The 17,874-nt window shown below is 47.0% G+C and overlaps 1 protein-coding gene across 15 annotated transcripts in view; it reads left to right on the forward strand.

Annotated features, from left to right (window-relative positions):
- The window catches only part of ADGRB1 (adhesion G protein-coupled receptor B1), a 464,876-nt gene that overhangs the window by 230,324 nt on the left and 216,678 nt on the right, over positions 1–17,874 (forward strand). For 13 of the 15 annotated variants that reach the window (XM_053246399.1, XM_053246407.1, XM_053246406.1 and 10 more), the window contains 2 exons: positions 10,411–10,585; positions 14,143–14,307. In XM_053246399.1, coding sequence (XP_053102374.1) covers positions 10,411–10,585; positions 14,143–14,307 — 340 coding nt within the window. The remainder of the gene's footprint in view (positions 1–10,410; positions 10,586–14,142; positions 14,308–17,874) is intronic. The other 2 variants (XM_053246405.1, XM_053246412.1) reach the window with 1 other exon arrangement.

Consider the following 17,874-nt stretch of genomic DNA (forward strand, 5'->3'; position numbering starts at 1 on the left):
ACCTTCTCAATCTAGAACTGTTCCAGTGAATTAGGCACTCGCTATCCAAAAAGACAAATATCAAGCATGGTGGTGATCACAAAAGTTCTCTTGCAACCATTACAACTAACAGCAGATGTTCTCTTGATGCCAGGAGTGCATATCCCCATCATGCATTGGAGGAATCCCTCCATTTTACTGAACCCCCCCATGCCAAACTTAACAACCCATATCTCCCCCACAAAAGTGACCCCCAATTAAGTCACCAGTTGCTCCTCAAGCTTTTCCTCTGACTGCATCCCTGCTTGATATTACAAAACATACACATGGACAAGGGATTTTCAGAGGCCACACAAGAAGTGAAAAACTCTCTTTCCTCTGGGATGCTTCAAGTCTGAACATGTTAAGGAAGTGGTGTGATACTTGCTGTTCTGGTCCATCCATCTCCCTGCCTCTCAAAGTTCAACCCATATAATCCCACCCAGAGTATACTGTGGGCAAGAAGGAAAAAAGTACCTGAAGAGCAAATGGCTCACTTGCATGAGACATTTAGAACTAAGTCAGACAATGCAGAAAAAAGCCAAGCAAGAAAGCAAGTGAAATCCAAAGTCACTAGCCAATCTGACTGGAGGAATAGGGCTAGTGGTAAAGCAGCCTTTAACCCAGAGAGCAGGTAATGCCGTCCAGCTGGTAAATGGGGACAGAGCAGCTGATTTTTCAGCTGAACAAAGACTGAGACCCTGTTCCCATTATATGTTGTCTTGTACATGAGTGAGCACACAGTCACCCACATGTTTGCATGAAGCCAACGCACATACAGTGAAGCTCTCTGCACAGCTTGGAATCTTGGAAAATCAGGGTTCCTTCCCAACCACAGGGAGAAAGCCCTACATCTGTGTGGTTGTATGTGTGTTGATGCCATGCAAACATTCAGGTATAGGTGTGTTGATTTTCCTTTTGTATACATTTATTCACTCACTCACTCTCCCAAGATATGTCTTGAGAAGACGGATAGAGTCTCTGTAGGACCAGATGGAGCCAGTGAGCAACCAGAAGCTCCCACCTCAACAGTACAGGGAGAGGTTGGACCTAGCACTTTATAGAAGAACCTGTCACGATTCCATATCCAAGACCCTCCGCTTGGGGGATGCAGAGAACTGGGTGAGGAGACAGGCTGGAAACAACTGAGGATCCAGACCCCAGGTGGCGCTTGTCACTGGAGAATTTCATGCTAGCCGAGCTACTGGAATCCATCCCTGCCTTGACCTGGGGACACAGCCTTGCCCTCTGACTCAGAGGACCTGCCAGGTGCAGCAGAGGCCCCCCAGAATTGCCAGAGCCTGCGCCTAAGGAATCTGGCAAGGCCCCTTTAAGAACAACTCCTGTGTTGATTACCTAGCCCAGTTACCCTGATCTTTGGAGCTGTCCATGGTCTGGATAATCATGGAGGCCCTGCCTGAACCAGGATGGAAACTCAATATACTGTGATGAGTGACACATCCACGTCATTTCTCCAAAGGCACCTGAATTTGGATATGGTTCTGTGGTACACAGCATCCATGTTAGTATCACTTTGTGGAGGAGAGGTCTATCAATGGCTACTAGTCAGAGGGCTATAGGCCACTTCCAGCCTCAAAGGCAGGATGTCTCTGGGTACCAGTTTCAGGGGAGTAACAGCAGGAGGGAGGGCATGCCCTCAACTCCTGCCTGTAGGCTCCCAGCATCACCTGGTGGGCCACTGTGTGAAATAGGATGCTGGACTTGATGGGGCTTGAGCTTTATCCAGCAGGGCTGTTCTTATGTTCTTATCCTGTCTCTGACTGTGAAATAGGTACAGAAGGAAAAGGGGTTAAAATCCAGAGTTTGGAAACCTGGTGCTCAGAATGGAGGGAGGGAAATGTTTAACTGTGTACAGATGATGATAAAATCTTGCCCAGGGATTCACGGAGTTTATGCCTTTGCTCGGAGGGACTGCATCTGCACTGGGAACTTCCAAACATCAGTCTCTTCAAAGCCCATTGAGGCAGTCATGATTGGAACACTAATATTAATTTATTGCCATTGGAAACGAAATTATAATTCACCACTGCACCAAATCAAAGAGCACTCCAAAGGCAGGCAACCTAGTACAAACCCCATCTGGTCTAATTAATTTTCACTGGTGAGCACAAAGGTAATCAATGGCCCAAACAAGCACCAGCTCAAGGGAGGAATGTTGGAAAGCAACAATGGGAGCAATTGGGGGCTTTCGTGACTTGCCCAGTCACTTCGGTTTTTGCTTTGGGGATTTATAACTGCAAACAACGCCGATGCACCCTTGCAGAGACAATGATGCAGTGCTCAGCAGGTGGTGGAACTGTAGGCGAATGAGCTGCTCTTTGGAGAAAAAGCAGGCAGGGGAGGAGAAGTCAGAAAGATTCCCTAACTGCAGCACAAGCTCTATCTGGATTGTGGCTTGCTGATTGCTGCTGGATTTGATGCAGTGAAACTCTGATAACTTAGCAGCTGGCCTTTCAGAATGGAAGATTTGATACTAGGCTTGTGCATTTTGATTCGGGTACAAAACGTTTGGAGCCCAGAAATGGCAATTCCAGAGGTTTTGTAACCAAAACACAATCAAGAATTAAAAAACAGAGATTTTTGTTTCCAAATCGAAATGACTGTGTTTCGGACAGAATGCTTTGTTCTTTGGAAAAGCATTGCATTGAAATTGACTTCTCTGACTCTCTCCATTCCAGCTGAGGCACTGAGTGATTAGCAGAAGATAAACCTCCATCATATCCTATGGGGAAAATCTGAAAGACGCACAAACTTCAAAAATTCACCAAATATCAGCAGTTTGCCCAATTCCTTTGAAATTTTTGTGGTAGCTTCCACTCATAGGGCACTATAACCTCCACCCACTCTTTTGACCATGTGACCCATTTTTTAATTGGAATTAATTCAGATTTGGATTAATTCGGCTGCAAAACAAAACTGGGGTGATTCGGAAGGCTTAATTTCAGACAAAATACAAAATGTGGTTGATTCGGATTTGGTACAAATTGAAACAGAAAAAATACAAAATGCGCAACCCTACTTGATACAATGGGATGTTGTTTTCACACGCTCCTATCACACCACTCCAGGGTTAGTTGCAGGGTGAAAGGATGGACAGGTTGACTATCTAAGGGAGGGGGTGTGCACTGTAGATTTTGGAAACCCCTTATATTAAAGGCTCCAACACCCAATGTCATGGATGATGTGTGTATTTTGCTGTGGTGTGTGTGTGCAGTGGAAAGGAGGAATTCCTAAAAACCTGGCAGAAACACCTCTGGTCAGCAGAGCTCTGCTTGGGATTACAGGTCCTGCCCCCCCCCCCACCGCCCCACAGCCCCCTTGAAGTGATGTTTTGTGAGGCTTGGAAGCAGCTTTTTAGGAGACACAAAGAGATGAGGTGAGCAGGAGATACACCTGTGGGAGCCATAGCACTTGCTGTACTTTGGATCTGACCCACTGGCTGACATGCTGTCTGACTAAGTGCTTGCAGAAGGAGGTTGTGCTTGGGCAAAATGGTTGCCGTAGCTCAGTGCAAGAGTAACAGCGGGGTGTGGCTTGCACTAAGTCTGGAGCATATGTTCCACACGAGTGTTGCACAGCTACAACATATTGCATAGCTATGCTGTTGCGTTTATTGTCTTCTGTGGATTATTTGTGATTCTTATACTGTGTTTAAATTGTTTACATCGCCTAGAGATGTGTATATCAGGCGGTATAAAAATATGATGAATAAATAAAATGAATATGGGAAATAAATAATACAAGCACCCATGCAGTTGTGTGATCTGTGGCAAATCTTCTTTGTGAGAGAGAGAGAAAGAGAGAGCGAGAGCGCACACAACTCCACAAATCCCCATTCCTAAGTGCAGCTATGTGATATTCTTGTGCATGTGGAACTCTGTCCGTTATGCAAGTGCACAGCTAGCATTTCAGCCACTGTCTCCAGGTACTTAATATGCAATTAATTGCTTAATTGTGTCCCACGGGATTGAATGGCAACCATTCACCTAAGTGGGGTGGGGAAGTAATGGATGCCGACAGGAATAACATTGGGGTTTAGGTGAAACTCATCCTTTGACTCAATGAGGCTGTTCACACGGCCTGTGAATGGGGTGGGGGTGGGTGGCAGTATGGTACCTACCTCCCCCCCCCAATTATCCTCTTCCTTTTCTTGACCACACAACTTGCATGCTCACAACACAACCAGCTGCCAGGAGCCACATGGCCATCTGGAGCCTGGGGAAATGCAGGCTGGCCTCCAGAAATCCCACAATGTACTGTGTGATGAGTGTGGTTCATTGGGGGATTTCCCTGCAGGCTTGGAGAAATAGGTGCCTAGCTCTGTGGCTCCTTGAGGTTCCAGGCAGCCTTAGCAGACACACCATAGGGATCCCAGGTAGAAAGGTACGCACACTCCCTTCTACCTAGGAAATAGCCTGGGGCAAAACCCCAGGGCAGTGCCAGGATCGGGATTGATCCCAGTACTCCACACAAGCAGCCGTACCTGGGTAGGGCTGTGAGAGCGCAGGTAGGGCTGCTCATGTGAACAGCCTCCATGTCTAGGCAAGGGCCAATGTCTGCACCCCACCTGATTGTGTCTCAAATTAGAACCTGTTTTCTCTGTCCCATCAATGGGAAGCCAGTGAACACTGAGTTCGTCCTGATCTGCCTAGCACAAATCCATATACCTTGCCTCATTTTGTAGTGATGCCGTAGGAGAGTGTGACAGAGAAAGTTATTGGGGCTATTCTCACGATTAACAAAAATCAGGCTAGGAGAGCCTAGCCCGATTTTTGTTAATCGTAAGAACCACCGGGCTCGCAGGCAAGCCCGGTGGTTCTTGAGCGGCTAACCTTCTCAATTAGGCTAAGCCGCTCAAGTAACCCACTCAAAGCCTTAGCTTGGGTTTGTGGTGCGAGTGCTCCGCAAACCCGGGCTATCTGCTCATGAGTAGCCGTGGCATGGCTCCGTGGCGCGGCTCCTTACCATGGCTACTCATGAGTTGACCCCCAACCGGGAGGTGAAAAGCTGCCTCCCAGCTCCGGGAGTCTCCCCAGTATGTCCTGCATGCTTGTGCAGGGCATACTAGGGCTTCCGGGGCTGCACGGACCCTGCTCCCCCCAGCACCCCCCAGCTCCATCACCGAGCCAGCAATCGTGTGGGTGGCTGATCAGGCTGCCCAGGGGTCTCTGCCCAGTCGTCTGTGGAGAGAGCGGGCTTAGCCCGCTCTCCCCGCAGTTTCAGCGAGAGCTGGTCTCATGGATCATGAGACCCGCCTCATTGTTGGAAATCAGTAATTGGTGTTACAGAGAGTAGATATAGGGCAGGTTCAGACATCACTTGGCGTCCTGGTTTACTTTAGCTAACTATGGTTAGTTTACATTTCTAAACCTGCATCAGTCAAAAAACTGGTTTATTTCAGAAGGTCAAACAAGGATCTGAGCTCAAGGTTAGAAATTGGTTGGTTTGTCTAAACCACGGCCTCACATGATGTCTGAACCTACAACTATGGTTTTATCTTGGTTTGTTTCAGTATCTCTCTCTAAGGCCACCTTCAGACATAATGGCAAACTGAAGGCAAACGTGCCAGAGGTTCAAGATTGTGGTAGTCCAAATGCATAAAACCGCAGTTTCATCACCAAACCGCAGATCGGTTTTTGACCCCAAACCTGAGTTTGTACCTTAGTTCTGCTTTGAGTTTCACTGTCGAGACCTCTGGTTTGAAGGCAGCATTGTGTCCTCTGGATTCTGCTGCCATGTTCTCCAGTTTGTGCAAGCTGCACAAACCGGAGTTAAGGGTAGGAAGCTCCTCCCTCTCTCCAAATCTATTGGCTGCCACGGCTTTCCTTCATGTGAAGGAGGAAGCCCACACAGCCAGTTTCTTCCCCATTGCTGGCTTCCAGACCGCAGATTGTGATCGTGTGGGAGCCCGCTGGGGAAATGGAGGCAAACTACAGGTCTGTTTCACCCACGGTTTGCTGCTATGTCCAAAGGCAGCTATAGAGAGCATCAAGCTTAGATCATGGGAGGTCAGGAGAAAGGGTGGGACCAAAACAAACCATGAGTTGGTGATCATCTGTGGTGCCCATCATTGTCCCCTCTAACACGGATTCCCAGAGCTTGTTAATGACAACTCTCTTGCTTGGGGATTATGGGAGCTGTAGTCAAAAACAACTGGGAATCCCTGTTAGAGGGAACACTGATGCCCACCCAAGTTTGCTAAATAAACCTTAGTTAATTAAAAAAAACAATGGTTGTATATGATGTCTGAACCCATCCACAGAGTAAAACTCTCCCTGTTTGGCTCTGTTCTTGTGGTCATTGTATTGGGTCATAACTGCCCACTTTTAGGGCAGATCTCAACAATCTGTTCAAGTCAGTTTTATCTGTAAGGATTCTATCTATATCAGATACAACCACACACAGACAATTATTAGATAGATCGCTGCCTTGGTCCCACACACCAGGGATTCCCAGTGTTGGGTCCCCAGGTGTTTTTGGACTTAGCTCCCATAATCCCAAGCCAAAGGCCACTGGGACTGGGGATTATGGGAGTTGAAGTCCAAAAATATCTGGGGACCCAATGTTGAGAATCCCTGGTCTACACTGATTGGCAGCGGCTCTCCGGAGCTAGAGATGGGTATTTTCCAGACACACCTGGAGATGCCAGTGTCAGAACCCATGATTTTCTGTATGCAAAGCAGAAGCTCTATCACTGAGCCACAATCCTTCTCCATGAGTCATGAAGGCTACATGGAATTCCCAGGCTCGGAAACAGGAAGCCACTGAACACCAGTTGTAGGGTTGTGCTTTTTTTCCTTTCTGTTTTGTCTTTGGCCCGAATCTGAAACACCCCTTTTTTGTTCTTTGTTCGAAATCAGCCAATCCGAAACATCTCAATTTTGTTCCTTGTTCGAAATTTCAAAATCCGAATCCAAAACGTTTTGGATTTTGAAAAATGGCCCCAGGGAAAAACTAGTCATTGGGGGTGGTAGTGCCCAATGGGTGGAAACTACCACCCAAATTTCAGAGGAATTGGGCAAAGGGCTGATTTTTGGTGAATTTTTGAAATATAGGACTTTTCCCATAGGGAAGAATGGAGGTTTCAGCAAATATAGCTTCATGTTGGGGGGAAAGGGGTGGCCCAGAGCAGAGTAGGGTGGGTGGTAGTGCCCAGTAGGGGCAAGGAAACTGCCAGAATTATTTCAAATAAATTGGGCAGAGGGCTGATTTTTAAAGATGTAATGGAGTTTGCGCATCTGTAAAGTTCTTCCCCATAGGGAATGATAGGCCTCTGTAATTCCTGCCCCATAACTGCACTTGGGGGGCACCAGGGTGGCCCAGAGCAAGTGGTTGTGTAGAGCACATAGGGTGCCAACCACCCCCACGGATTGCTAACCCATGGGGTACTGGGTTCTGTTGTTTCTGAGATGTTTGAGTGTAGATTCAGATTCTCCGGTAGCATATGAGAGTGGATTCATGGTTTGTCGTTGAAAATCTCATATGCTGCCGGAGAATCTATACTCAGAACATCTCAGAAACAACAGAACCCAGCACCCCATGGGTTAGCAACCCATGGGGGTGGTTGGCACCCTGTGTGAACTACACCACCACTCACTCCCCGCTACCCCAGTGCCCCCAGGTGGAGTTATGGGTCTTCTGAAACCTCAATTATTCCCTGGGGGGGAACCTTAAAGAAGCGTAAACTTCAACAATTCCTAAGAAATCAGCTGTTTGCCCTATTCCTTTGGAACAGGGCAAGTGGCAGGCACCCCTTGTGGCACTGCCACCCAACCCACTGTTTTGCCCTTCAGGCTCCCTTTCTGCCCCAAATCTGCCCCAAAGACATGTCAACTCCAGAAATTCTTTTAAAATCAGCCCTTTTCCCAATTCATTTGGAATCTGGGTGGCAGCAGGCATCCATTGGGGCACTGCTACCTGAACCACTCTTCTGCCCCCAAAGCCCCCTTTCTGCTCCGAATCCACCCCAAATAACATCAACATCACACATCAACAACAGCAGAGCTTTGGAAAAAATCAGGCAGATTTCCAAAGATCATGCACTTCCTCATCTTCCCCGCCCGAAATGCAATTGATCTACACAAAACAGTGTGAAACAACAACAATGAAATGCACACTGCCCCACTGGCCAATGAGGGTAAAATTTACCCTTAAATTTGCTTAAAAGGAATAAGGAGGCAATTGCCAGCAGATCAGCTAATGCTTTCGCTGGCCAGTCTGTGGGCTGTTAATTCAAACAGATGTCAAAACTCAAAATGGAGACTGAAGGAGAAAGACTTTTTGCGATTGCAAAATGGAGTTCCAAAATAGCCGACACAAAACATTTTGTATCCGAAACAGGGATGTTTTGTTTTGGCTAGAAAATTTTCTGTTTTGAGCACTGGGTGTTTTGTTTTGGCTACAAAACAGCTGAAAATGGCCTGTTTTGTGCACAAAACATTTTGTATCCAAAACGAAATGCACGTCCCTAACCAGTTGCTTGGGGGTAACAGTGGAGGATGGCTGTTCCCTTCATATCCGGCTTGTGGGCTTTTCTGAAGCATCTGATGGGCCACTGGGCGATGCAGGATGCTGGACTGGATGAGCCTTTCATCTGATCCAGCTGTGCTTTGCTTACTGATGCTGAGGATTGCCAGGACGAATCAGATCATGCTAGCAACTTTGTCAGCCTTTTTGGCTTTCTGACTTGACTCTGTTCTTTAGACCTATGAAGCTGCCTCACTCTCCGTTTGCTCCACTGCTTTTGCTCATTGCACAGTGCATTATCTGGATTACTCTGCATGAGTTCAGTACCTGGAGGAGCTCTCTTTGGGACCAGGAGTGGACTCGGTGGCCTTCTGGCTCCTAAATTCCAGCCTTAGGACTTGTTGGGAAGTGTCGCTCGGACTTCCTTACAGTCTGCTAGAGAGATAATGAGCTCTCTGCTAATGAGCTGAAGCTTTCCAGAAATAATTAGAATGGCTCTGTCACACCAGGGGAGTCTTTCAAGATCTATTGCTCTAATAAAAAGTCTTCATATTTCATTCCTAACCTGCACTTTGCATAAGAGGGCTTTGCTGGCCAAATGATAAATTATGGTCGATATTTCTGACTGGAGAACTTCATAGCCTATTCATGTTAATTAAGCAGTGCAAGAAATGGTGGTTTCAGGGTTCAGCTGATGGGATTTTGGAAGGCCTGAGAGTTTGCACTGATGCAAGCAAGAGGCCTTAAAGATAAGGACTAGGAATCTGAGATGTACATTTGATCAACTCATTAAAATGCACATACCATGATTTGCTTCCATTTAATATCCAGCAGCAAGCTGACAGTATTAAGACATTAGTCCTAGTAATGCCAATCACCGATGACTTATCTGCAGATTACCCAAGAGGGCAATGTTGAACTGTCAGGAAGAAAACCATCTTGTCAAATCTGAGGCAGCCTTGAAGGGTTTTTTTTAAAACAGCCTTGAGGATTCAGCAAATTGCTTTTCTATAAACAGGCTTTGCTTTCCCCTTTCCTGCCTGCACGTCTCAGCATGAAAGCTCCTTGCTAAATCCATTGGATGCTTATCTCTTCTGTCTCCTTGTGTTGCTAGAGTGTCTATCTGGTCCATTCATCTCTGGCATCTCAACCTAGGTGAACCAAAGGATTCCTTCCTTCCTTCCTTCCTTCCGTCCTTCCTTCCAGTACCCAACATCTACCTAGTTTTATGCCTTATGTTGCTACTGGCCTGAAGTGAACTTTCCCCTTTCCTCTAAGATTTCTAACAAGACTTCCTCTAGCCATTTGTCTGATGTCTGCTTGCATATTCATTGTTTGTATTTCTATTTTATTTTATTTTTTAAATGTACTGGATTCTTGAAGCATTGAGTCTTGAGATTCCTTCCTTGGATGCCCAGGTATAATTGTACAATGCTGAATTATAATAGCAATAAAATATTTACACATGATAAAACTAATAAGGAGAAGTATCAGATTTCATGGAGATATGACAGAATTAACAAGACAGCCTTTCCCAAACTGTAATGCAGAAATTGCCTGATGGGGCATCCCAGACAGGTAGCTCCATAACAGTGGCATCACCAGACAGAGGACCCTGTACTGGATGTTCAGTGTCCTCACCTCTTTAGGAGTTGGAAGCTGAAACATAGCCTCCCCTGGTGACCTTAACTGCTAGAGGGACATATACTGGCAAAGGCAACCTTTAGGCATTCTGGACCCAGGCTGTCTGTCCACCAGAAGGGGTTCCCATTTGGATTTCCCTTCTGTGTCCTTCCGTGAGGTGGCTCAGGGTCGGCTCAGCCAGTGCTCACAGAGTCAGACCTGGCTATGCCACCCCGTGCAAAAGCGGTTTTCACATTCTGCCTTTTCTCCTTTCCTTCTTTGGGCCACTCAGTGGATGGGAACTGGAACGAGTGGTCGAGCTGGAGTTCTTGTTCTACCTCCTGCTCCAACGGCACCCAGCAGCGGACAAGGGAGTGCAATGGGCCGTCCTACGGGGGAGCCGAATGCCAGGGCCACTGGGTGGAGACCCGAGATTGCTTCCTGAGACAATGCCCAGGTGAGTATGTGCATGTGCATCTCTCTCTCCTTCCATGCATCCAACTAAAGTATCACTGGCCTTTATAAAGGGTGAGGCCAATGTGGAACCATCTGAGAAGACCAAGCCCAAATTTTTGCGTGTCCCTCCCTTGTGTGAGTTTTGTCATGGTAAGAGATCTTACACCGAATGTGTGGCCATTGGGACTGGGCACCATCTTAATTAACCTGTGTACACAATAACACTGAGCCAATGTTCTGGTGCAGTTTTGGTTTCATTTTCACTTCCAACAAAGAGTTGTTGACAGTGTTTTGGATTCCTCCCTCAACATCGCTGGAAGGTATGTGATATCTCAGAACAAGTCTGAGGGAGCTTGTGTAGTCCCCAAAGGATCTCCCAACACTAGAATCTCCCAGTCTTGGAGTACAGCCAAAGATGTATTTGGGGAAAGGCAGCTGGTTCAGCTGGGCTTAGATTGGACCCCAAAGGTGCCCTTTTGAGTGATCCAGCTAGGATGGACACCTTAGGAGCTCAGCAGGGGTTGGCTTCAAAACCCCACAATCTCCCCCAAAGAGCTTCCAAAATATTAATTTCTTCTTTTGCAAATCACCTCCCTTTTATGGTGAAAGGGTCTGTCTCACCCAAAGGATACTTTGGGATGTGAAAATAGAAACACAGAAAAATCTGCCCCATGAACACAGTGTTGGTTCAAGCAGGTTAATTTGAAAGAATCAACATTCCTGGTCATGGAGGTTACAGCAGACTCTAAATGCCTTGCACATCTGCATACCTCAACCAGTGATCACTGGTAGCCCTATTCACATGCTACATTCTGTGCATAGAATCTAGCCATATTCACAAGAAATCCTTCCCACCTTCAGTGAATGCAGAGAGAAGGAACAGAAGCATGCCTACTAGCCCCACTTACTGACTACGCCCCCCAGCGGCCATGTGTTCAGTGACTGCCATGGTTGGTGCCAAACACCAAAGCTGACATCCTAACAAAGTGCTGGGAGAAGGATGTTGCGCTTGAGCAAAGCTGTTGTGCGAGCTACTTGTGCCAATTCTGGAGCTCCCATTCCAGACTGATGTGCTGCTGTTGCTGCTTGTTCAACAGTCCACAACTGCAGTATGTCTCATTTAATAGCACTTACATTTATATACCGCTTTATAGCCGGAGCTCTATAGTGCATTTAAATGGCACTTTTGTGTAATTGTGCAGATCCTCTCCTTTATTTTTATTTTTTATTATTATTACATTTATATCCCGCTCTTCCTCCAAGGAGCCCAGAGCGGTGTACTGCATACTTGAGTTTCTCTTTCACAACAACCCTGTGAAGGAGGCTAGGCTGAGAGAGAAGTGACTGGCCCAGAGTCACCCAGCTAGTTTCATGGCTGAATGGGGATCTGAACTCGGGTCTCCCTGGTCCTAGACCACTCTAACCACAACACCACGCTGGCTTTAGGGCAACTGTGTGGTCTTCTTGGCCAAGTGCAGCTTTGCTGATTGTGCAAGTGCTTTGTTAGTGAGGATGTCCGCCAAAGACTAAGAGGGTTTTTCCGTGCAGTTAGGAATGCTGGGTGATCGGGGTTCTCGACTGCAAGGAGGAGCCTTCTGCGTGCTCAGCACTGTGTTTGCTCAAATAAATGCTGAATGCATTGCTGCCAGTGGATGATGTAGTCAGTGGGCAGAGATCTGCTCTCTCTGCCCTGCATTTAATGAATGTGAGGAGTGTTTCTTGTGAATTGGGCTTGTGTATACGGTGTGCAAATGATCTCTATATGCATAGGGATACACACACAACATGGCCCTTGCTAATTGAGCAAAGAGGTACCTGTAAAGTGGTGATGTTCTTTATTTAGCAACTGGCCCTCTCCGTCCCCAGCACAGCATCCCTCCAGTGGCTGTTGCTGGTCTCTCTCTTATGTTTCTTTTTTAGATTGTGAGCCCTTGGGGGACAGGGAGCCATCTTATTTATTCATTCATTCATTCATTCATTCATTCATTTACATCAGTACACTGCCCAGAGCCTCTGGATGGGGTGGTTTAAAAATATAATACAAATAAAAATAATAAATAACCACTTTGGAGTCTTTTGTTGAAGAGCGGTTTATAAATATTTGTTGTATTCCTATGTTCCAATTTTGTGCCAAAGTGCATGCAGTTTGCACTCTGTATTCTCAAGGGGCCCAGTCCATGAGGAGATTTCTAACGGGAATGCATGATGTCGCCTGCACTTGAATGAAGCTCAGTATATGCAACTCTATTCCTCTCTTTCCTCTTGTGTCTGATTAGGGAGCAAAGTGAGTTCAAGGTTTGTTACCTGTGAATTACAGATCAGGGAAACTGGCCTCAAGAGACTGCTTGTTCATTAAAAAGATTCCTTTTAGCTTCCAGGTTGAGTCTCACTCCCCTTACAACCTATACTTCTGTTGGAAACTGCAGATGAGCTGTGCCATTGGAAGTCATAACAAGTATCTATTCTGGCATCTGTTGTTGTTGCATCCCTGAAGGGAATTGCTCTTGACACCCTAAATTCCTCATGCAAATTTGTGTGTGTGCAGAACTTGGGGACCAGACAGGTTTTCTGGGGTACAAGGAGAGCAGGTGATCTGAATGTGTCAAGGAGAGGGGAGAGCCTGCTCTGGCTGATGCATTCTGGTCATCTCCCTTTGCATAGTCACCCATATTGTTTCCATTTATGGCTGACTTCCAGAACTGAACTTAAATATCGCAAGAGATTCTGGAGCCATGACCTGGGAAGCCCTAGCTCAAATTAAAGAAAGGGGTAGGGAATAAAGTCCTGGTCATGTGACACACCTGTAGATATGAATGCATGGAGGGTGTGTGTGATTGCACCTACTGGCCTCATCCCAGTCTCCATGCATTATTTGGAACCTGTGAGCATGAACAGAGCCTACACGCAACGCCTGTTTGCCTCACCTTCCTGGCTTTTTCCTCCTCGTGGTTTGCATTCATATAGGGGATTCTGTGGAGGAGATCGACAGAGGGCTTGAGGCTTGCTGAGCATTTCAGTAATTCTGAACATAATAAATAATAAAAAATAATAATAATAATAAACAGTGCTTCCATAAAGATTAGGGGAAATGAAAATTGACCTACTTTATTCGCTTGGAAAAATATAGATCTACAGATTCAGTTTTGCACATCCACTTTTTCTTTTCTTTTTCTTTTTGGCCTTGTATGGGGATATGTAATGGTTATGCATTAAAGTTGTGAAATGAGCTACCTATGCAAAACGATGTAAGATATCCAAGAGCTGAACTCCTGGACCAGAGATGTTCCTCACCTGGGATGCCCTTTGGTTTAGGGCTGACCCTGGGAACTGAAATAATTCAGGAGACAAGAGGGAGAGTGTCTATTTCTGGTTCTGAGCCACTAAGTTAGATCAGCTTTCCTGCTTTGAATCTCATCTGCTCCCTTTGCCGCATTGTTCATTCCACCAAGCTCTTAGTTTAACAAGACGTGTGCCTAACGTTTCCCTTCAGAGAATTAGATTCTCTTTTCTTCTCCTTGGGAACATTGCTGCATATTTCACTCGTTTCTCTCCCTGCAGTGGATGGGAAGTGGCAAGCCTGGGGCTCGTGGGGGAGCTGCACAGCGACTTGTGGAGGTGGGACGCAGAAAAGGGACCGGGTGTGCTACGGTCCTTTCTTTGGAGGAGAAGCCTGCCAAGGCCCCAAAGAGGAGTACAAGCAGTGCAATGAAAAGAGGTGTCCAGGTAAGTGGCTTAGGGCCAAATGACACATCCAGTTCAATGCACAGTTTGGCATTCAGCATTCATTCATTCATTCATTCATTCATTCGATTTTTATACCGTCCTTCCAAAATGGCTCAGGGCGGTTTACAATTAAAAACAGAAACCATTAAAACCAATAACAGTTAAAACAGAGATATAAATATTAACACCAATTAAAAAGCATCTTAAAAGACAAACTATCATAACAATTAAAACCCTGAAAACCAGGTTAGCATTAAAACAATTAAAACCAATTAAAAACCCCGAAAGGCCAGGCCAAACAGATGGGTTTTAAGGGCTCTCTTGAAGGTCAGTAAGGAATTAAGATTACGAATTTCTGATACAATTCCTGGCTGTGTGCACGAACCGGTCTGGAGACCATGATAGAGGCCTCCGAACTGGTTTGAATGTGGCCCAGTCCAGCACCAGTGGGGGGTGGTTCTTTAAGGGTGGGGGGGTTGCATTTACCCCTCCCACCACTTTCCCCCTGCTGGCACTCCATTTTTTGGAAATGATTTTGGGGCGGCAGCATTCCTCCCTGCCGCCCTTGCCCCCGTTGTTTGCCGGAAAGACAGGAAGTAGCAATAGCATGTGTGCACACCGCCGTGCGTGTGTGCCTGCTGTGCACATCGCGCATTGCGTGTGCGAGCACACGGGCAATTGCTACTTCCTGTATTTCCAGCAAACAATGGGGGTGGGGGCGGAAGGGAGGAATGCTGCCGCCCCCAAATCATTTCCAAAAAATGGCATGCTAGCAGGGGGGAAATGGCAGGAGGGGTAAATGCAACACACACCCCTGCTGGCGCCAGACCACGCCTCTGCGGTTCCATGCACATCTCTATTTGGCATTTTGCGAGAGCCAGAGAGATGACCTGTTATCGAAAAGGGGATCCCTACTACCACAACCCTGTGAAGTAGTTTAGGCTGAGAGAGAAGTGACCAGCCCAGAGTCACCCAGCAAGTGTCATGCCTCCATTACTCATGCTCTGGTGACATTCAGACTGTTATGCTCTGTGCGGTGCTTCCTGTGTAAACAGTTTGGAAACAACAACAACAATTTATTTGACATATTTTAAAGGTGTGCAACAACTCAACACAGGAATTCCATTTGTCTAACACGAAACATTTTGAAGGTAGCAAAAAGGGTAATACAATTTGCATGATAGAACTACCTCTCCCTGCCTTAGAGTATAGAATAAATAGATGATGATGATGATGATGATGATGATGATGATGATGATGATGATGATGGCTGACATCCAGACAAACAAAGCAGGGTGTGTGCACTATGGGGGAGAGTGGTTTTTATTAGTCTCCCTTTCCCTCTGAAGCTTTGACTCCAAAAATACTGCATGTCCTGAGGGTCGCACAGCCAGGGGTTGTTTTTTTTTGGGCGGGGGGGGGGGGGGCACAGCCAGCTTCAGAGGGAAGGGGAGATAAATGGCAATCATCCCTCCCCCCCAGGAACGGGACCCCATTAGTTGCACCAGGGCTTCATTAGACTAGATGTCCCTTAATAATAAAGGAATAAAACTTCCTTGAAGCCAGGGGTAATGCCACCATTGGGTGGATGGGTTCAAAGAACCCGGGCCGCCACCAAGCAGGGGCCACGAATGTGGGGGGGCATTATTTCGGTCCCAAACAGGGTCATGCAGCCCCATTTCAAGCCGGCAGCGCAGGGAAGAGCCACTCCTGGTTTCCACTCCTTAAAGACAGGGAGAGCCACTCCTGGTCTCAATGCCAACGCAGCAGGGCCAATCGATCTCCCTCTGAAACGGGGCCACGTGGCCCCATTTAGGAGAGAGATAGGCCTGAGCTGCATTGGCAGTGTGGCCATAATGGCTCTCCCTGCCTTTAAGGCAAGGAGAGTTGCTCTGGCCCACTCTGCCCAATGCAGCATGGTCTGATCAGTGTGGCCCTGTTTGGGAGGGAGACCATGCCCCCCACATCTGATGTCAGATGTGGGTGTGTGGCTAGCTGGCCCCCTGTGTCTGACATCAGACATGGGGGGCCGGGTCAGGGGACTCTGGCCGCCACCACACACGGGCCGCCACCCGCCTCCCTATGCTGCTGCTTGAAGCTGCCCCTTTCCTGGGAGCCCTGCCCACTTCCACTTGCATCCTCCAACCATCAAATCAATGGCTAGCATAATAGCATTTCTATGTTGTCCTAGAAAGTGGGGTGGTGGGGGGGAAGAAAGGAAATCAAACACAAACATAATGTGATTTTTTTTAAAAAAAGAGGAATTGAACATAATTGGGTTAGATGTTAAATTCTCCCAGTGCTGCATGCTTCCTTTTGTAGAAAGGATTTTGTTACAAAGGAATATTAAAAATTACAGGGATCATGATGTTCCCTCCTGAGCGAGGAAGCACTCCCACACGCTCAGGCAAGGCAGCAAAATGCATTTCTAACAAGCATCCCTAATACGGAATGTCATGCTTTGTTTCCCAGGAATGTAGCTTAGTGCCGGAGAGAAAGTTGAAAAGGTGAAATTAAGGGCAAGCCTCCAGGCTGGGCTCCTGCACGTCCTATATGGCTGGAACTAGGGTTGTGGGGCAGATGACTCCCCTAAGGATAGGGGCCTGCCTGATCATCCTCCAACACCATGGGGTAGAGAGCTGGTCTGGTGGTAGCAAGCCTGACTTGTCCCCTTAGCTAAGCAGGGTCCGCCCTGCTTGCATTTGAATGGGAGACTAGAAGTGTGAGCACTGGAAGGCATTCCCCCCTCAGGGGATGGAGCCACCACTCTGGGAAAAGCAGAAGGTTCCACGTTCCCTCCCTGGCAGCATCTCCAAAATAGGGCTGAGAGAGATTCCTACCTGCAACCTTGGAGAAGCTGCTGCCAGTCTGTGAAGGCCATACTGAGCTAGATAGACCAATGGTCTGAATCAGTATACGGCAGCTTCCTATGTACCATTCCTAACCATTGTTGTGTTTATGTACTAGCTGTTCAGCTGTGTCCAGCCATGTTGATTATAGACAGCATATGAATCTGAGTCAGATCATTGGTTCCCCTAGTCTATTGGCCAACCTGAGATGCCACAGCTGTGGTTTGACTGCAACTCCCATCATCTCCAGCTGGAGGGACTCAGGTTGGTCTCACCTGTCTGTTATGCTTGCCAGTGACTTTCCCGGGTTGCAGGCAGAGGTCTTTTCCCACCCTGATATCTGAGATCCCTGGAATTGCAGGGATTGAACATAGGACCTTCTGAATGCTAAGGATGTGCTCTGCCGGGAGCCTTGCAACTTTCTACAGATTGAAATACAATAATGTTGACTCCAACGTGTTGAATCATGTTGATTCTCATGTTGACATGCTGGGCAATGCTTCTCTCTCTCTCTCGATCTCTCAATCTCTCTCTCTGACTTCTGCTCTGCCCATCAGCTGTGGGGAAGGGATGGGGAAGTTTCCAGCAGCTGTTGAAACTTCAGAGAGCACCAGCAGAAGTTAACTCGCTTTTTATTCTCCCCTCAAATGCTGAAAAATTGCTCCCCCCCCACTTTGTCTCCTGCTAATGGGGAAGTGAAATTGCACTGGCAATTTTG

The sequence above is a fragment of the Hemicordylus capensis genome, chromosome 4, assembly GCF_027244095.1.
Source record: "Hemicordylus capensis ecotype Gifberg chromosome 4, rHemCap1.1.pri, whole genome shotgun sequence".
Lineage (NCBI taxonomy): Eukaryota > Metazoa > Chordata > Lepidosauria > Squamata > Cordylidae > Hemicordylus > Hemicordylus capensis.